The 21,683-nt window shown below is 42.2% G+C and overlaps 1 protein-coding gene across 1 annotated transcript; it reads left to right on the top strand.

The window, feature by feature from the left end:
- The first annotated feature begins 1,692 nt into the window (after nucleotides 1-1,692).
- CRYBA2 (crystallin beta A2) lies at nucleotides 1,693-11,572 on the top strand. Its single transcript, XM_060754966.2, has 5 exons — nucleotides 1,693-1,736; nucleotides 3,247-3,418; nucleotides 6,052-6,193; nucleotides 10,066-10,208; nucleotides 11,267-11,572. Exons 2-5 carry the CDS (start codon nucleotides 3,276-3,278, stop codon nucleotides 11,412-11,414), a joined length of 576 nt encoding a protein of 191 aa, XP_060610949.1. The 5' UTR covers nucleotides 1,693-1,736; nucleotides 3,247-3,275; the 3' UTR covers nucleotides 11,415-11,572.
- The last annotated feature ends 10,111 nt before the right edge of the window (nucleotides 11,573-21,683 follow it).

Here is a 21,683-nt window from a genome sequence, read left to right on the forward strand (position 1 = left end):
CAGATTATTTCAAATTTAAGAGGCTCTGATATTGTCCTTCATAATCCTCAAAAAAGCAACTCATTTATGTCTTCTGACATATTTCTGTTTTGTAAAAATGCGCACCCTGCTTTGTATAAATACCAAGTGCCCGAATTAGAAGGTAAGTATAATCTCAATAGAAAATTAATGTCCTAATTCGTATGGTTAAAAATAATTTTAAAATGTAATCAACAACAGCCACGTCTTGTTTTGTTTGACACCTTCTTGCGCCCACTGACATCATTGCTTCTTTCAACAGGTTTTAATCACATCATGATTAATCATTTATAAAAGTGCCTAATATGCATGAAATGCTATACAAACACACACAAAAAGTACAAATCCCAGCTCTCCCGCTCATCATCCTTTTAAAAGAAAAGGGGGGAAACAGACAAACAGAGAAACCGAATAAAATAAAGGTTAAAGAATCAAAGATTAGAATAAAACCAAGACAGAAATACAAGAGAGGGAAAAAGTAATATTTCCAATAATGTCTTCATGTGTTGGCCACCTGTTATTTATTTATTTTTCTAACAAGGGCTGCACAATTCCTGCCCTCCTGCACCCCCTGGTGGGATATGAAGGGATGCTCAAGAAGGTTTGTTGAATATTAATAGAAAGAGTTGGTATTTTTTAAAGGGGCTGGGTGGCCTGGGGCATAGAAGCAGGAGTGGTACCAAGAGAAGCTATTGTGAAATCCAGAGGGTAGCTCAGCTGTGTTTCTATAAGGTAAGGATGATCGTTGCAAACCATACAGCCCATGCACGCACACAATGTCTTGCTAGCATTTACCCACCAGCTGTTATTGCCCGTTTCCAGGTGACATCAGAGGTGGGTTCTTGCTATCTTCTCACCGAGCAGATTATCTGCAACTACTGCATTGAAACACACATGTAGGAGTCAAGGAAGCCACTAGGTTCCCTTCAGATTGGCTCCCCCAAACCTGGTGCCCTCAAACTAGATGTATGAGGTACCAATACACCATGCAAAAAAGTTAACTGGGGTTGTTGAGAGTTGTAATCCAACATATTTAGCAGGAAGGCCCACAGATCAGGGAAGGATGCCCTTGATGTGACACCATGCAAAAAAAAGTGTGAATAAGCTGGTATGAATTAGATCTGAAAGCAAATGTCAACACAGAAATGTTTCCTCTGCCCTCCGGCTACCTTATGCCAGGGAGAAATGGCTGATTTGAGGAGTCCTCAAATATCCCCATGTTCTGTGGGCATGGTGCCATAGGCAGGAAAGCATTAGATGCTATGGGGCTGGGAGTCATGAATCTAGATTCCCATCCTCAATGGCGCCAGGGGCAGCTTTGCCTTTGCCCCATGGTACAGCTGCCAGGCTCTCCCGTGCAATGCCCTGGGAACGGACTATGTTCTTAATCCTCTGGCTGAGCTGGGGCATTGTTCTGAGGGTGAAAAGAAAATGGCATGTCAGGGCCTTTATCTTTTGTGTTCCTCGGCTACTAAGCAAACATGTCCCGTTCCCTATTGTTGGCCTGGAGAGAGGAGCGGCATCTCACTGGGATGGCTAAGAGGAATGGACAGCGCAGACAGGGACCGGACTGCTTCTCCTCCCGCAGCTTGGCACTGCTGACTCAGCGCAACCACTTTGCACACACCCGCTGGACACTTGGCCAAGCCAGGCTATATAATGATGCCAAGACCCCAAGCCCAGCAGCACCACTCTTGCCTCTGTGCCCTGCCAACCAAGTAAGTACCAGCCCCCCCATCCCTTGCCCTCAACCGCTCTATCACTATATCCCCTGGGCGCTTAGCTGGTCCTGTGGTGCCCTGGTATTTTGAGGAGGACCAAGCTTCCCTTGGTGTTGTCCAACAGATTGGGGAGGGATTGGTCTATGAGGGCTTTAAGCCCACTGTTGCTGGGTCGGCTGGCAAAAATGGCAGCAATAGGACATCCCCAGGTGTGATCCTGTATTAGCTTGGATTCCTTTCGTGAGTCATTTGAAGAGGTTGGCTCTAGAACCATGTTTTCTGCACCATCTTCATTTTGCTTCTGACATACTCTGGTCTAGACTATATTCATTGATGGCTGTTGAGATTTTGATATAAAGTTAGGTGAGATGGGACTTCAATCCTATCTACCTCTTCTATATATTACCCATTTTTCAGTAGGTCTCCCCCCCCCCCCAGGTTTTTTGGTCAAGGGTCAATTAGAAAATATATTGACAGACATGTAAAAGAATCAAAACACAGTATGTGTGTGCATGTATATATATATACAGATGCACTGGTTTGAGGCCACAATACAATTCTACTGATGCTCTTCTGGCACACATGTGTGTATAGAAAATAGATAAGGAAGTTTTCTACGTGTAAATGCTTTTTCTGCAAGTGGAAGTGTTCCCATCCCAATAGCCTGAGATATAATAACAAATTGCTGCTCTTGGGATCCATAATCTTATGGTATCCTTTCCAGTGCTGACCAAAACTACATTTAAAAGAGGGACTGGGACTTAAGAAAAATGTCATTGCTCAAGATATTCTTGGTGTCTGAATTCAAAAAATCCAAACTGATACTCTTCTTGTAGCTACATTTTATATAGTTTACTCTTTGCTGCCCTCTAATAATGTTGATAAACTTGCTTTCTTAAAGGGTAGGCTATCCTAATAGTTGTAGATGTGCATGTTCATGTGCCTGCTCGTGACTACAGCATCCCTGACATCATGGGAGTCATGTTTCTTCCAATGTGATGTCCTCCAACTGGTTTGAATGTCAAGTCCCATCACCTCAACCAGTCAATTAATTAAGGACGATGTGGAAAACTATCTATCTACCAGGCACCCATTTCTTGATGTCAGCTCACTCTTAGATCCCATTTATGTGAACCCAACCTCTGTTTAGCAAGATTAGCAAACAAATAGTGATATTCTGTTGTTCAAACTAGTTCTGGAGATGTGGCAGTTGAAGTAAATTATACAATTGGGGAGAAATGTGTAAATCCTTTTCTATATTGTGTAAAACAGTAAAGTGATTATTTGAGCGCCTTCCCAAATGGTTGGGTTTACAGGTGGACCATCATCTTTTCTCCATGGCCACTTCTCTGTTCAGTGTTTCTCAGTGTAGTTTAGTATGCATTTGATGCTATTAGAAGATGATAGCAAATCCTTGATTGCCCATTGCCAGAACAGAAAGGATGTGATCTGATCCCATGGCAGATGCCCAAGAAAATCAGCGTTAAATCGTTTCACATTTCTACAGCAGGAAAGGTATCTATAACCAGCCAGCACATGGAGACCCTGGGTCAATTCAAGATCACCGTTTGGGAGGAAGAAAACTTCCAGGGGAAGCGATGTGAATTCCTGATGGAGTGTCCCAGCATCATGGAGCGTGGCTTCCGCAAGATCCGTTCCATTAAAGTGGAAAATGGCCCGTAAGTGCTTCTGGTAGGGAGATACAAAACAGCAGTAAATGCTGCTGTTCTGTGTCCTGGATTTGCCCATAGCAAATAATAGCTTTACAGAGGGTATTATAAGTGAAATAAACTGCAAAAAAAGAGCAATTTTTTATGTTGGAAAGACCAAGTAACAAATTATTTTGTATTCATTGATGGGGAAAATGGTTTGCCCAAAATCTGGGAATGCATTACCTAATGATATGGGAGTTGTATTGCTTCCGAATTTGCAATATCACAAAATATAAGCTGTCTGTTGCGCACCTTCTATTATTACCAAAAACAGACTTGCTTAAATGTCTTTACAACAGCTCTAGCAGGGGAAGAATAACGGAGCACATATTTTGCATTCAGAGAGTGCCAGTCCTTGGCATCTCCAATGAAATAGTCTAAGGACTTCATCAGATGGAGGTCCAGAAGCCAGGGGACAGGGGGTGAAATTGTGGGCCAGTGCTAAGCTTCGTCACCTTACCATAGTTGGTTGTGGGCTGCCATCTCTTGATGTTTCACAGCTGTCCCCAGCTTCTTTGCATGCTGTCCCTGGCTTCTTCAATGAAGACATGCGTAGTCACCGGTATCCTCTTTTCTTCCTTTTAGCATGCTGCCAGGAAGGAGCCCAATGGAGCCCTGCCAGAAGGATCCCTATGCTACATGATGGACTCCTGCAGACGCCATCCCGGCTCTGTACTGGGCGCATGCTAAAAGGAAGAAAACTTCTATCTAAGAGCCCTTCCATAGAGCCCTATAACCCAGAATATCAAGGGGGAAAATCCCAAATTATCTGAGTGTGGACTCAGATAACCCAGTTCAAACCAGATAATGTGGGATTTTCTACCATGATATTCTGGGTTATATGTCTGTGTGAAATGGCTCTAAGAGGCAATGATCCAAAAAGCCTGCAAAGCTTTCCATCACTCAGGATTAATAATGCTGGTTTTAAAGGACCAACATTCTGATTTTGTAGAAGGTGACTTCTAACAAAAGGTGGGGTGGGGGAGAGGTTTTCATTCTGTGTGGCTATTTCCATCACTATGCCATTGCAGATTTTCTCTTCTGTCTGACTTTGAAAAGATACAGAACAATTTGTCAGGCTCTGGATGTGGCAGCACTCAGTGGCCAGCATTCTGTTAGTGACATACGCAAGGTAAATCCACTTTATGCCTTTTTTGATCATTACAGAGGTTGGCATTCTCTTTTACTATCCACAATGACCGGAGTCACATTTTGGGCAAAATAACACCCCCTGAGTAGCAATTCTGTGCCTGGTAGAGAATGTGTGGGATCAAAGATGCATTTGGCTCTGTCCATCTATTGAAATTATTTATTTATTTATTTATTTGAAACATTTATGTTCCACCCCTCTCACCCCGAAGGGTGGAGCACAACATATAAACGGCACACATTCAATGCCGGGACATAAAATAAATTATAAACATACATAAACACTGAAATCAGTTATCAGAGATGTCCAGAGGACCCTGGTGGATCTGGGTGAAATATGCTATCAGTCTATGTTTGGCTATAGGGCATTGTCTCCACCCCCTACCAATCATAGAATAGCTGTTCAGAGAGGATTTCTCATTAAAATCTAGTGGAGTCCATGAAAATCTTGATGGGCATTGTAGGCAGGGGCGGCTCAACCCATTATGTAAAGTAAGCATTTGCAGTATAGTTGATTTTGCTCTTGAGGCACTCTTGGGGGAAAATAGACCTTGACATATGCGAGTTGTAGTTACTGGGATGTATAGTTCACCTACAATCAAAGAGCATTCTGAACTCCACCAATGATGGAATTGAACCAAATATGGCACACAGAACTCCCACGATGAACAGAAAATATATATCAGTGATTGATTGGGGGGAGGGGGCAAAATACTGTTTGCTTACTGTTGAAAATTACCTAAGACCACCTCTGATTGTAGGGTTTTGATCAGAGAATCCCTATTGGTGTCCATAAAGGAAAGGTATTCCAAATGCCCATTCCATTAAATATGTTCAAAACTGGTTTGAAAAGAAATCTACCAAAAACATTATTTAATGTTTGGAAGGGAGCATAGGAGTGGTGACGGGGTGCAGGCACTCCAGCTGGGATTTGGCCAGTCTTTTGCCCCACTGATTTTCAGAGGTCTGGGCAAAATGCCATGTTGGTTTAAGGAATTGTAGATACTCACATCCAGGGTTTGAGAATAATGGGTTATAATCATAATAAGCTATAAGTAACACAGTTACCGATAACATGTTACTCCTTTTTTGTTAACAAGATATGTGCAAATGACGTCTCTTTATTGTGTGACAACAAATATACACTTAGATCCTTTTTAACATTACTTTATTTTTTGTAGAGACAAATGAAGGGACCCTCCCCTCTGGAGTCATGCCATTTTATTCTCAGTGTCAAGGCTTTGCCCAAGACAGTAGAAACAATTAAAAATAATTGTAACAAGCAATACATCATGGTACTTAGGTGTTTGTTTAACATTAGAAGAAGTAACAACAGCAAATGACGTTTTAAACACGAGTAATGAGAATGAGTTGCTTTTTAAAAGTAATATTTCCCAGCTTCCCTCCCACCTTCTTTCTCCCTCTCTCCCCGAATCCTTCTTGGTCCACAGCTGGGTGGGGTATGAGTACCCCGAATACCAAGGACAACAGTTCATCCTGGAGAAAGGCGACTACCCTCGCTGGGAGGCCTGGAGTGGGAACAGCGGCTACAGAACTGAGTACCTGCTCTCCTTCCGTACCATCAAGTGTGCTGTGAGTTTAGCCTGGTTATTCTGACTATTTACAATATTTAAAAGGGGCCCCAAAATGCAGACAGGTTCCCCACTGGATCTTCCATAGAGCACAAAGTAACAGGGAGACACAAAACAATCTACGAGAACCCAATAATAGTGGAGGACAGTGGGGGGAAATGCCCTATTTTTATGATCAATCACTATTGCCTTAAAAACGACTAAAGGCACTCATAGAACATACTACAGTCATTTCTTTTGCTGTCTACAATAAATGTGGTGGCTATATATTATTTTGGCAAAGATAAAAATGACTATTGTGAAATTGCCAGAAGGAGTGACATAAGCTAAGCTAAAATAAAATTTACAGGGTTTCTGACAAGCTCACATCCTAAAGATGGATAATAGGACAAGGAGACATCTTTTATTACATGAATTGCTGTCAATACAGAAAAAAGCAAACTTCTGAGTTATGCAGAGCTTTTAAGTCACTCAAAAAATCTTCATAGCGAAATACCCTGAGTATTTCTTCCCCTCTGACATATTTATTTACTTACTACATTTATATCCCACCCTTCTCATCCTGAAGAAGACTCAGAGCAGTTTACAAATTGGCAATAATTCAATGCCGTATAAACAAGCATGTAAAACAATAAGCAAACACATTAAACCATAAAAGCTAAGAAAAAACCCTCTATGCATTAAAAACCAATTATTTAAATCACAAAATCCAAAATTATAGTCCAGGAGCCATTCTGTTTGTAATTGCACTTATTCCGTATCACTTATTGTACTGAATTTACTGTCTGAAGGCTTGGTCCCACAGGCACATTTTTAGTTTCTTTCTAAAGGTCAGGGGGGAGAGAACTGATCTGATTTGATTAGCTGGTGAGGGAGTTCCACACCACTGAGAAGGCCCTCTCCCCACCAGTAATGCCTGCGAAGTAGGTGGGACTGTGAGCAGGGCCTCCCCAGAAGATCTTAATCTTCAAGGTGGTTTGTAGAGAGAGATACATTCAGACAAGCAAGCTGGGACACAATCGTTTAGGGCAGGGGTCCTCAAACTAAGGCCCGGGGGCCGGATGCGGCCCTCCAAGGTCATTTACCCGGCCCTCACTCGGGGTCAACCTAAGTCTGAAACGACTTGAAAGCACACAACAACAACAATACTATCTCATCAGCCAAAAGCAGGCTCACACTTCCCATTGAAATACTAATAAGTTTATATTTGTTAAAATTGTTCTTCGTTTTAATTATTGTATTTTAAGTGTTTTTGCACTACAAATAAGATATGTGCAGTGTGCAGAATTCATTCATGCTTTTTTCTCAAATTATAATTCGGCCCTCCAACAGTTTGAGGGACTGTGACTTGGCCCTCTGTTTAAAAAGTTTGAGGACCCCTGGTTTAGGGCTTTATAGGCACTTTGAATTGTGCTTGGTAGCAGACTGGCAGCCAGTGCAGTTGGCATAACAGGGGGGTTGTCATTCTTCCTAAATTCTCCCCTTTGATTAGTTTCTAAGACCAATGACTTTATTCATATCTTAAGACAAATCTAGCATGCAGAAGGGCAAGTGTACAGTTCTGCTTATAATTTTAAAGCTGGAGGTAGAAGGACCACGAGAAAGAGAGAGGTAGATGAACAGTGGCTACTTCTGCATCATTGGTACCTTAACACTCTCTAGAATAGTCTTTCCCAGGATAGTGCCTTCTATATGTTTTGACCTGAAACTCCCATCACCCACACTATCATATTGGGAAATGCAACCCTTTGGGGGGGGGGGGGAGAGAGCCCAGTTTTGGGAAGGAAAGGGTAAGCCTGACCTTTTGCCTTTGGGTGAGCATAAGCAGTAGGGAAAACCCATTGCAACCAGCAGCAACAAAAATGTACAACCAGGATCTATTGTTAAAATCTACCATATACAAAGAAACAGACAGTATTGGGAGGGGTGCCAGTCAAGGGGAATTCAAAAGGAGGCAGGAGGAAGAGAGTTTTCAAGCATCAACCATACTTTCTGGACAGAAGGCACAGTGCTCATTGCAAACAGACTATAGCCGGTAGAGACTATCGTTCCATCTCAAGAGCAGCCGCTTCCGTTCCTAACCAGGGTTTTAAAAATCTCTGCACGTCCCCATCTCTGGGCTTTAATAACAGCCAGTCAGATTAGGACCGCACTTTTAATAAAGGGGTGTGAGATACCATCTCACTCCTGCCTGGCAGGATCACTTGGCAGAGTGCAGGCTGCAGGGATGGGTGATGGAACCGGTGGGGCGGGGGAAATGCAGCTGTGCCCATTTTCTATTTAACCCCTTGAGTTAAAGATTGGGAACGTATAAATACTGACCACCTCAAAAGATGCAATTTTTAAACCAAATGTCCTGCATAGTTTGACGTTTTCTCTGTTTGCTGTGGGTCACATTGTCAGATACCAACAACTAGCACCCCATAAAAATAGCCACTCTCTCTCGCTGTTTAGTAGCAACATACAAATCAACAGTCAAGTGAAATACAAAGGAAGTCTGTGTGATGGGGAATTTATGCCAGACTGAATGTGGCACATAGATCAAGGAAAATAAGACCACTATACTGTTACTGCTACAAGCAATTTATTTAGTTTCATCAATATGGATGGTAGTTTTAGAGAGTGTTAGGACAAAGATTTGTTCCTACCTCAAGCAACGTGCAGTCTAACAAACAGTATCAATAGTGGGAAGGAAATAAGAAAGCGGTAAAAGTTAAGAGTGGGAAATATGCAGTCTGTTCTGGTGCATTACTTGGCTTTCCCCCTATGGCAGTGGTTCTCAACCTGTGGGTCTCCAGATGTTTTGGCCTCCAAGAAATCCTAACAGCTGGTAACTGTATTGTCGAAGGCTTTCATGGCTGGAATCACTGGGTTGCTGTAAGTTTTTCAGGCTGTGTGGCCATATTCCAGAAGCAGTCTCTCCTGACATTTCACCTGCATCTATGGCAGGCTTCCTCACAACCTCTGAGGATACCTGCCATAGATGCAGGCCAAATGTCAGGAGAGAATGCATCTGGAACATGACCATACAGCCCAAAAAACTTACAACAATCCAGCTGGTAAACTGGCTGGGATTTCTGGGAGTTGTAGGCCAAAACATCTGGGGACCCATAGGTTGAGGACCATGGCCTGATGGGATGGGATGGAAATCAGGGAGTGCCCAGGATTGTTTCTGTAGCCCCTGGATTCTTCCCAGGTGCCCAGTCCAGCTATTTTACCAACTTGGAAAAAAATGTGGGGGAAAAAATGAATTGCTGCTCCTAGAAATCTCCAAGGACAGGAATTTGCCTTTATAATCCTCCTAGTTCACATTAAAAGCTTGGGGTGTTTTTTTTTTTTTCTTTTTTGTTTTACATAATACAATGTGGGACTAGAGACTGCATATACAGGAATATTTTAAGGTGAGGGATTCTGACTATTCAGGTTTAAGATTAAGTAAAAGGTATAGTGGAGTCAAGGCTTGCAGAGTTGGAGCACAGGACTTGTGGATTAGCACAAATTGCAATCTTTTTCTCTTTCTTCTCAATCTCAAAATCCCTAGTGGCCTCTGTACTTTTCTTCAGTTTGCACAGTAGCTAAATTGGAAGGATTGGTTTTCCCAGTGTTTCTACACTAGCAATCCCATATTATTACAATCCACCCCAGTTGTCGTGCAAAAGAGACAGCTGAATGGGCAATGAAGGTCCACAGTGGAAACTGCGTAACTCTTTTGTTGATATGGATCAAAGTAATTGCTTGTATTTTTGGATTGCCTTTACGGATGGAGCATGGGAGTCTTTCGTGTACCACTGCACTGCTAGATGGAAGGAAAGAAGAAAATGAACTTTACCTGTGATAATCCCAGCCTGAGCCACCCTCTTCTTTATCCTGCAGAACCACAGTGACAGCAAAGTGACCCTCTATGAGGCAGAGAATTTCCAAGGACGCAAGTTTGAGCTCAGCGATGACTATCCATCCTTGCAGGCCATGGGCTGGGGCAACAAGGAAGTGGGCTCTGTCAAAGTCAACTCTGGAGCGTAAGTGATGCCCCTCCGGGCTAGGAGTAAACTGGAAGTCCCTCATTCCCGCCTGTAAGGTCCCACTGCCATTTCAGTGGAAGACCTTTCCCATATATATATCCTTCTAAGCACAACCATCCCTCCACATTTAAACATTTGACTTTTGTGGATTTGATATTTCACCCATTTGATTTAAATGTTCTCTCTAGAATCTCTCTGGTGTGATTCTATGGTCAACCTACTCCAGTCATTCTGGATGACCAAAAGATTTCTGGAGAAAACTCCTTTCTAGGAAACTAGGGACCCTTCCAGACAGCTGAATAAAACCCCACATTATCTGCTTTAAACTGGAATATATGGCTGTGTGGACTCAGACAACACAGTTCAAAGCAGATATTGTGGGATTTTCTGCCTTGATATTCTGGGTTAGGTGACTGTGTGGATGGGCCCCAAATCCCCTAATGCAACTCTGTACTTGGCTTCTAGTGAAAGTTGACCATAGAATTGTGCTAAAAGCCCTAGAAATTTCTAGAGAGGAGTTCTCTCAGGGGTTTTTTGAAAATAGCAATTTCTTTATTTTGGGGTTTTCTCTTATTGTGTGAGTCATGTGCCCCTAATCCCAACAAGGGTGGAGAAGTGACTTTGTATTGACATGCAGAACAGAGTGAACCATAGTGTTACGATTTAACTCTTATACCTGCAATCTATGGAATCCTGGGACTTGCAGTTTGCTCAGAGGAACCAGAGAAGCTCACTGGATGAGGATTCTAAATGATTCTCCTTAAACTACAAATCCCAAGATTCTGGTTAAAGTGGAACCAACATGTTATGATTTTGCAGTGTGAAAGGTCCCTAGGAAGGCTAAGGATTTCTCACTCTTGGATTGAGAATTGGAAGGTTTGCCCTATCACATTTCCAGTGGAGGAACATTGCTGGGGGATGGTGGAACTACTTATTTTGGCAATAGACTTAGTTCATGAAAGCATATGCTACCAACTTTATTATCTTGGTTAGTCTTGGTTGCTACAAGGTCCTTTCCCACATTTACCTTACCAATATTCTGCTTTATCCCATAGGTGGGTTGCCTATCAGTATCCAGGCTACCGAGGCTACCAATATGTCCTGGAGCGGGACAGACAGAATGGTGAATACAAGAAGTACAGTGACTACAGCACCCAGGCCCATACCAACCAGATCCAATCCATCCGCCGTGTCCAGCACTGAGCCACATCTTAGCCGCACTCTTAGCAGCAGCAGCAGCAGCAACAACAACAACATTGGGTCTCCTGCAAATCATCCCTCAACACCTGACCTGCCTTTGTGCCCAAGGGTCAACCAAGCAGTAGACCTGCACCCGGTAGCCAATAAAGGCATTTACCAAACCCATTGTTCTCATTGGCCATATGTCAACAAAAACATTATGCCGCAGGCCACTATCATGCTGGGGAATAGCTGGGCTACAGAGTCATCTGACAGTGTAAAATCTAAAGGCACCAGACAGAGTTAACCGTCTCTGATGTTCACTCCTCATGTCTAAGGCTGAACAAAGCACTCAAAGTCTAAGCTGAAAGCCTCAATAAGGCACAGGCAATTTTTAAAAAACCTTTCCATCAGGAGGGAGGATTTGCTTGAGACTGGCATGGAGATGCTAATGGAGTTGTCAATTCCCCAGGAAAAGAATTGTGGTCTGGCTTGTTTTTGTGTTTTTAAGAGCTACTGTTGTACCAGGACCATCCTTAACATTAGGTAAGATGAAGCAGCCCACTGAAGGCCCTTCCAGACAGGCCCGATACATCAGGATCTGATCCCAGGTTTTCTTTTTAATCCAGATTATCTAGCAGTGCAGACTCCAGTTTAAAGCAGAAATCCAGTTTAAAGCAGTTTAAAGCATAATCCAGTTTAAAGCAGAAAACCTGGGATCAGATCCTGGGCTATAGGGCCTGTCTGGAAGGACCCAGAGTTGAAAGATAGAGTTGCGGGAATAGTGACCTGCCAGTGCCCACCTTTCATCTCTAAGCTAATTTTCCTCCCTTGGGACTAGTAGGCCTCCATTGCTAGGGTTAAAGAAAGATTCAGGTAACAGTCGAAACATCTTTTGGAACATGGAATAGGTCTGCTTGTTTGTTTTTTGTTTTTGTTTTTTACATTAGCAGCAAAATATCTTGGATTAGCTTTGTTTTCAGCTGACAATATCTGCCTATCAAGCTCAACCACTTTATCCAGCTGAATAGGTAGCAGGCGTATCTGGCAAACACTACACAGAGGGAGGATTGCTTCCGTCTTCCTTGCATGGGCTATAAATGAGAGGACAAAGTTCACTGGACCTTACCAATAAAAATAGAGTGGATGCTCAAGGATTTCCCCAGCTACACAGAATATAAGAATAGTAGTGGCAGATTTTGGTTCCAGACAATTGTTTCAAATGATCTCTCTGTCACAAGGAAGGAGAAGCCAACAGATTATTCCAGGTGATAATAAAAAGAGCTGAATGGAATCATTTGGATAAGTCTGTTAGCAACAACTTTGATTGGCAAATGCATTTCAAATGGGTCTATTTGATCACTAATTTATCTACTAACTGTGGTCCAAGCTAAATTAGAGGCTCGTAAATCTGAAAATAAACTTGCCAGATCTGGCTAGGCCTGCTTTTGTACTGATTTTGTGTGCAGGAGGCAGCAGACAAAACTCAGACTCGCCAAGACCCTTTTTAGTGAGTTGCATTAAAGGCACCGCAACAAGGGCTGGTTGTAAACTTGGAAATCCTAATTAGAAAATTTAAGAAAGATTCAAAATAAAATAGGCCAAGATAAAATGTCAAAATATGGGAACTACTGGTGAGCTAATTGAAAGGTGATGGTTGGAAATTTGGACACTATAATCAAAATAAAAATAGGGGCATATTCACTGGAAGAGGGAAAACACACAAGTCAGGCATCTATGGGTCACGATTTCTTTCCAACCTGGGAACGTCCTCTCCTATCTCAGATCTAAGAGATCCTTGCATGATAGTACGTGAAAGATACTCTGAAGATAATCAAGGTACTCTCATTCACACTTATTCCATTATTCTGCTGATTTATACTTGCAAAAAGGTTCAGCTGTGTTCTTGAACTAGTAGCTCTGGAGTTAGTAGTAATTTCTCTTGCCCTAGTACACTGAAACCAGAGATGGAATTTTATCCCCCTGTAGATATTTTAGCCTACAAGGTACCGCAGGAGTCTGTGTCATTTTTGTAAAAGGGAGAAAGAACAGGAATTTGATAGAAAGGCTTTGTACTGAGTTAGACCTTTGGTCCATCTAGTCCAGCAATGTCAACACTGACTCAGACTGGCGATCGTTCCTAGCTCTCCCTGAAAATGTTGTTGGTTATATCTGGGACATTTCTGCATGCAATACAGAGCATTTCCGTGGAGCTGTACATTCCCCTAGATCAGTGGTTCTCAACCTGTGCGTCCCCAGGTGGTTTAGCCTACAATTGTCCAGAAATCCCAGCTTGTTTACTAGCTGTTAGGATTTCTGGGAGTTGAAGGCCAAAACATCTGGGGACCCACAGGTTGAGAACCACTGCCCTAGATTCTGGACAGAAAATCTGGCCTTCACTGGAAATGAATGGAAGAATCATTCCCACTTCCTAACATGCTTTTATGGTGAGACTTGTCAAGTGGTGATTTTTAAAAAAATAACCTATAGGCTTGCAAAATGAACAACTTTGAACTGATCTGACCTGACTTGTGGCAGTTCACTGACTGCAGCAAAACACTGACAGGCTCTACTCAGGTTCAGCAACTCAATTCACATCCACCCAGAAATCCAGCATAGGATAACATTAATTTGCAATGAGCCACCCACCCAGGAATGTGAGTGTATGTGGTGGAGAGGGGCCACAATAGAGATAGCCAGGCACTGAGCCAAGGAACAGACAGTTCCCTCTATGTAGCTGTCCTCTCCCCAATCTACTGGGACAGCTTTCTCAGCAATGGATAAATCTAGTTTGCAATAGAAATCCCTTTTCTCTGCATGATTCCATTGTGATGGATAAGCAGTCAAAGCGAGAAAGATTAATTTCTGCAAAGGACCTAATCTGTGTTGATGTTGATGAGGGGACTAGAAGCTCTCACAATTCAGAATGCAGACATAACACAATTAGTTATTTTTAATTAATTCCATCTTTTTTCTAATAGGAAATATAATAATAATTACATCATAGTACTATTGTGTCTTAAAAAGAATAACACCACTTCTGCTGGAATCAAGCTATGGTTTCTCAACTATTTTTTACAGTTTGGTGAATGTAGCCTTACTAAAAAGGAAGGATGAATTTCTCGTGGTTCACAGGTTTGCTCATGCTGAATTTTAAAAAGCAGGCAGAACAAGGAGCAACTAACAACGAATATTACATTGTCTTTGAGGGACAAAAAATGTTTTTAGCAAGTTGGAGCTATAATAGTATATAGGGCAAGTGGAGGGGCTTGGGACAATAATGGAAAGTAATCCTTTTTTAGCTTCTAAAATCTGCCCCAATTGGGAAAAAGTCCTAAGTAATGGTATTTTTTTATTTTGTATCAAAAGCATAAAAACTGATAAAATAATGCTGCTAAATAATTTTAGACTGAAATCGGGCAACAGTGACCGCACTGTTTGTAACTTTATACAATTCTTCCTCTGTGTATGAGGCAGGGCATTGAGGGCAAGCATACAGATGCTGAGTTGTTTGTTCTGCTCCACAGTTGCACAAGGTGGAGGATTCTTCTTTTGCCAGGTTGTCTTTTGATCTGCCCACTCCACCTCTGGACTTGACCTGCCCACTCCACTTCCAAGTTGCCCATTCTTGGTTTGCCCCTGGAGGAAGACCCTCATGGGGTGGGACATCAATTCCTGATTTAGCTGCCCAGAGGGATACCCTTGCTGTTGCTGGGGGACATTAAGAGGAGTGGTGGTTCTCATGAAACTTTTCCTTGATTTGAGTCTACTGAGAGGAGGCTGATAGCCATGCAGTGGGTGACTTTCACAGTGTTGTTCAATCTTTTTTTTTCCTCACAGTTACGCGTAGCAGCAACTTCCCATTGCAATGGGATGTGTTAGTCTTACATAATTCTTCTAATGGGACATCATATCATATCTGGGTAAGGTAGGCAGTTTTACCTGTCAGTATTTAGGGTATACCAGTGTATCATGAAAATGGTCCCTCCAAAGCAGAGCACCTCTAACTGTTATTTAGGAGCACCAGTGTCATATGAAAGCATTTTCATGGGACAGCTACACAACCACGAGAATGGCCAAGGGCAGGAGACGACACGTCTCCGGCACATCGGATGTTGGGGCAGGAGCGAGACTTCATATGACACACATCATCAGCTGCAACTCCTTTGTCAGTTGTAAAAGACATAGGAATATCATTCTTTTCAGCATCTGGTTTTCTTATGTATGAAAAGCCTGTCTGGAGTATCTCAGACTTTCATCAGGGCGATGGTGGCATCAGAAGCTGAGGGTGGCAATCTCTGGATACATTAAACACTATTGCATTCTTCTTTGTTCATAGAGACCATATCTCAATCGATGTCCAAGGGGGCCTAACACAGTGCTCTCAGTTTTACTTCAAAAATGGGTGGCCAGATGAAAGAGAAGAACATGGTTTACCCCTTTAGTAGATGTGTACACTCTGGAGACCAGAGTCACCTATCTACATCACTTATATGTATATGTGGCACTAGCAGGTCTGCCTGTGGAGCCATAGCTACATGCCAGCTACATGTAGGATTTCACCCTCCATTTTTTCCCATCAGGTCTGATGAGGCAAAAGCTGAAAATCTTAAGACACTTTTCCTCGCAGGGTCATCAAACTGCTTTCCCCACCCTGATGCTATTCAAATGTGTTAGACTACAACTCTCATCATCCCCCACCTACCAAAGCACCTGTTGGCTGTGATTATTATATCAAGGAAAGGCTCACTTCAGTTCATATATTTTCCAACAGCTTCTCCAAAAGCATGCCATTTGTTTATGCTACTAATAATTTCTTTAATCTTTAGATTACTGCACTCTGAACCCTAATTAATATAATGCTTACCAACACATAAACACATACCAGTATTCACACACAGAGTTCCTTATCTTCCAAGCAATATTTGTTATAATGAAATGGGGTGGGGATGGAAACAAATGAATAATTTAATATTTTTCCCTGAGGAGATGGTTTGGTACAGTCCCTTTTCCACCCTGGCCAAAGAAAGAAGGTTTCTCATTTAAAGAAACAGTTCCCTTTAAAAATTCTGAGGCTTCTTCTAAGTAGCTGTATAAAATTCACACTATCTGCTTTGAAATCAGGTAATGTGGATTTTCTGCTTAGATAACCTAGGGTCCTTCCAGACAGGCTGTATATCCCAGGATCTGATCCCAGGTTTTCTGCTTTAAACTGGATTATATGAGTCTGCACTGCCAGATAATCTGGAGTAAACAGAAAACCTGGAAACAGATCCTGGGATATATTGTCTGTCTGGAAGGGCCTCTAGTCATCACACTCCCGATATGAAGGAACATGGAAGGACATGCTTTTTCCTGCTCTTTAAAAGTACAGGACTTAATCAATGGATTAATATTAGAAGAGATTTCAAGCTGACATTAGGGAGAAGTTCCTGACAGCAAGAGTAATTCAATAGTCCTTCCTTGGAAGTTTTTCAACAGAGGCTGGGATGGTCGTTTGTCAGGCATGATCTAGATTTCTGCATGGTGAGAAGGTTGAACTAGTCGACCACTGGATTCCCTTTAGGGCTGCCAGAGTGGAACCTGAACAAGGTCTTCTATACCTTTGATGGTTGTATAGAAGGGAGAATTCCAGCAGGTGTTGCTTTGCACATAAGGAAGTAACAAGAAACACCCACCAAAATCCCTCCTCCAGTTTTCACTCTGGCAGTCCTAGGTCTCTATCAAATTCTCAATCGTGTAACAATACAGCAAATTTTGGAAGGCACAGGTATCCCATCCTTCCTTCAATGAACTGAAGGAAATGGGCAAGATTTTCCTCCTCTTTGCTTCACATTCACAACTTTGGCATAGAAAGAGAGTGAGTACCAAAAAGCAAATAAATGTTGTGGTCATTCCAGTTCAGTATGTTTCAAACACTTTGAAGACATCTTGATTTTAATAGGATAGGGGGGATTAAAATTTGCTTGATTTTTCCTGTGCTGGTTGTGTCTTGCACAATTCATATGCACCTGTAACAACAGATACAACTCCCATGACTTTTGTGAAAGACAAGAATTAGTTGGATCTCCGTATCCACTAATCCTCTATCCACAGATTCAACCATCCATGCCTTGAACAATAACCAAGAAGCAAATCTTGATTTTGCCATTTTAGATAAGGGACACCATTTTACTACACTATATTGGGTATTCACAGATTTTGATATCCACTAGGGGTCTTGGAACCAAACCCCAATTGATTTTTTTTCTTCATGTCAGGAGCGACTTGAGAAACTCCAAGTTGCTTCTGGTGTGAGAGAATTGGCCATCTGCAAGGACGTTGCCCAGGGGATGCCCAGATGTTGTGATGTTTTACCATCCTTGTGGGAGGCTTCTCTCATGTCCCCACATGGGGAGCCAGAGCTGTCAGAGGGAGCTCATCTGTGCTCTCCATCCGGATTCAAACCCGCAGCCTTCAGTCCTGCCAGCACAAGGGTTTAACCCAGGGATCCTCAAACTTTTTAAACAGAGGGCCAGGTCACATTCCCTCAAACTGTTGGGGAGTTGGATTATAATTTGAAAAAACATGAATGAATTCCTATGCACATTGCACATCTTATTTGTTGTTCAAATACCACTTAAAAACAACACAATAATTAAAATGTAGAACAATTTTAACAAATATAAACTTATTAGTATTTCAATGGGAAGTGTGGGCCTGCTTTTAGCTGATGAGATAGGATTGTTGTTGTTGTTGTTGTTGTTGTTGTGTGCTTTCAAGTTGTTTCAGACTTAGGTTGACCCTGAGCAAGGGCCGGGTAAATGACCTTACAGGGCCATATCCGGCCCCCAGGCCATAGTTTGAGGACCCCTGGTTTAACCCATTGCGCCACTGTTTACGTAGACTTAGATTTTCTGAGAGGGTTTCTATGCCTCTCAAGTTCAACAGTTTTATACAGGCATGGTAGATGTACTGATATGATTTACCTGGCTTCTCCTGCTAGTTAAAAATCAAGCACATGTTTGATTTCAGTTATTTTTAGAGTTCACATTTAATTAATTGTTAACTTTAACAAAAACTTTTTTAAAAAAATCAGACCCAGAAGTCCTGCTTCAAGAAACAAGTAGCAGACTTGTGCCTTCTTTTATTTGACATTCGAATGGGTTGCTCCTTTGCACTTTACCTGGGCCTTTCTGCCAATAAGGAAGTGCTCTCTGCAGGCCTCTCCCCTTGCACAAACATTCCTCCACACATACACAGCGTCCGGCTGGAGCTCAGTTGTCCATCCTCCTTCCCTCCCTCCTCCTGCAAACAGGTAGCATACCTGAGGCTTTCCCTGCACAGGGCCACGTCAGCTTCTGCCCTTAGCGGGCCCACAGGTAAGTGGGAGCAATGCTGCAGGTAGATTGTGCAGTGGGCATCTAAGGTCTTCACAGCCTATTTCAGGAAAGAGGGGAAGAAGAGATCTTGTAAAGCTAACTATTCTCATTTTATGGGAGACAAAATTTCCACCACTCCAGTGCAAGATCATTGTTTTAATGCTGGTCAGAATGGGCAGGCAATGGGGAAAGAGGAAAAAATTTTACTACCCTACATTCACATTCAAAGTGGTTGAAGGACAGTTTTTCTCCTTCTTTTCTTTTCAAATGCCTGTAGTCAATGATACTGACCTAACATGCAAAGCAGGCAACTGCCTCAGGAACAGATTTGAGATATAATGAAAAGGAAGTGAATTATTATACAGTTAACATCCTTAATGTAGAAAAGAGGAGGAGAAATTCTTGTGTAGTGTTCTGTCTATGTACCAAAACAACTTACCTGTTTTGGGATCCTATGCAGCTTGCATGGAATGGATGGGGAGCATTTGTTACTCTGCCTCAGACGGCAAAATGGCCTGGATGACTCTATGTATACTAGATTCCCAGGGATCTTCCATATAGCTCTTTATCCCAGAATATCAAGGCAGGAAATCCCATATTATCTGAGTGTGGACTCAAATAACCCAGTTCAAAGCAGATATTGTGGGATTTTCTGCCTTGATATTCTGGGATATAGGGCGGTGTGGAAGGGCCCTAACTCATGTTGTAATGGTTAAATCAGGTGGCTAAATAAGAAACTGTTAAGTATTAGGATTTGTCCATTTTGGTTTAATTGATCCATACAAAATTAATGGGTGTGTGCATTCTTTGCAATTTCCCTCCCCTACTCACAAGGGCAGTCTATTCTCCAACTTCACCTTCTCCTATACTTGGGACTTGTCAGTCTTCTCTCTCTCTGCCACCAATCCTTCCTGCCAACTCTTGATATATAATCCAGTGGGTCTCAGGCCAGGTGAAACAGCAGGCAAAATGGTATGTTGGAGGCTTGGCTGGGTATTATTCACGTATACATATATGGAGTTTTTTTCCAAAAAGTATCAAATCCTTCTGAACAGATTTTACAGGATTAATAATAATAAAAAAAACTTGCTGAGGATATGCATTCTTTTGCTATAAAATGAAACTTTCCAAGCCCTGCACCAAAGTGATTTGATACATTTTGATTGTTTTAATCTATACATCATATTCTACTCCCATCCAGCAATGTACTGCCATTCATAACTAATTTTTTGGATTGGGTATCTTTTGGAAGCAAACTCAAAAAATGGTTTGAAAAGTTAGCACTCACACACTGGTGCTAAGGAAGGGAGCCAGTATAAAAAAAGCTTGCTTCCAGATATGGATCAGCCATGTAGCCATTGCATTGGACAAGCCTCTTTACTCAGATTTTGGTGAGGATGAAAAGAGGGAAATGTTGTGTAACCTATGACATACTGCAAACGGCAGTATTATTTCATTTGCTTTCTGTGTCTATATCTGGTTGTATGTGCCAGAGTGCATGTTTGTCAGCAAACTATCTTATCTAAGTGGGAAGTTATGTTTCTTGATCGCCCAAAAGTTGGGACAGGGTGAGAGTACATCTACACAGTAGAATTAATGCAGTTTGATGACACTTTGACTGCAATGATTAAATGCTATGGAATCATGGGAGCTGTAGTTTGCACCAGCACTCTTTGGAAGAGACGGCTCAAGATCTTGTAAAACTACAAATCCCAGGATTCCATAACATTGAGCCATGGCAGTTAAAATGGCATTGAAGTTTATTAATTCTACAATGTAGATGCCCCCTGAGTACCACTCATATTGAAGGGGGGAGGGGAGAAAACAGTAGAGTGTCCCTTGCACTGGCCTGATCCCACTCCTATTTAGCAAGTTGCAGCAAACAATACTCTGAGAGCCCTACACTTTGCTGGGGAAGGATTGGGGGTTGCACTAGTCATTCTGGGGGCTTCACTTTGCCCAGCCCTGTGATAAAGATATTATTATGTCACATACATTTGGCATTTGGTTTCAAATTATTGTTGGTTTTGTGTCCCTTCAAATTATTTCCAACTTATGGTGATCCAACTTATGGCTCATATTGAAGCAAGCTCATATTGAAGTTCAAAACACCCGGAGGGCCAAAGTTTGCCCATGCCTGGTATAAACCCTGCACTTCTAGATTTGATGATATATATTCCTAGTACTCCTTCCTAAGTTCCTTATCCAACCTGCATATCTTGGTGGAAATAATTGCTTTCTTGTAATCCCACCCTTTTTTTCTTTTAGTGACATCTTGAGGGCTAGCACAAAGGTGACATTGCTAGATGTTACTTTGTGGATGACAAATACCCTAGAATTGCAGAATTTTTGCTAGAAGATTTTAGCAAGAATAATCCTAACCAGAAACATTTCCTAGTTCTGGTCCTTTAGCCCAGTGACATTTCCCTCCAGAATATCTGACTCGGAACTGGAGTCATTAGGGTAAGGAGAGGTCTCCCTGATATCCAGACCAACCTCAGCATATTCTGCAGGCCAAATTCTTGCCTCCCTGCAAGAGAAGAGGCAGTTATGAGTGTCTAAACCACACCTCTCATATTTTTTTACCTGCTCAGGTGTGGCTTTCCTCAAAGAACATCATGTGGACCTCTAGTGATCAAGATCTCATCTCCAGTGCTACTGACCTCTGATCCACATAACCTCCCTGTGCTGGGCTTGTTTTCAGTTGCCTGCGGCTGATTAATAGGGACTCAGGCAGCTAAAGCAAGTCTGATACATGAAAGGAGAACCAGCAGAATCCTTCATTTATAAACTACCTGGAGAAGATAAACCTGGAGCAGGAAACGGAGCAGGAAATGTACACAGCATGCAGCATGGTTCTGGCATGCAATGATGCCTCAATGGGACATAAGGCTAGGTCTTGGATAAGCTTTTCCTAATTTCCTACAGGAGT

Source organism: Anolis sagrei, chromosome 1 (genome assembly GCF_037176765.1).
Source record: "Anolis sagrei isolate rAnoSag1 chromosome 1, rAnoSag1.mat, whole genome shotgun sequence".
NCBI classification, from domain to species: Eukaryota; Metazoa; Chordata; class Lepidosauria; order Squamata; family Dactyloidae; genus Anolis; species Anolis sagrei.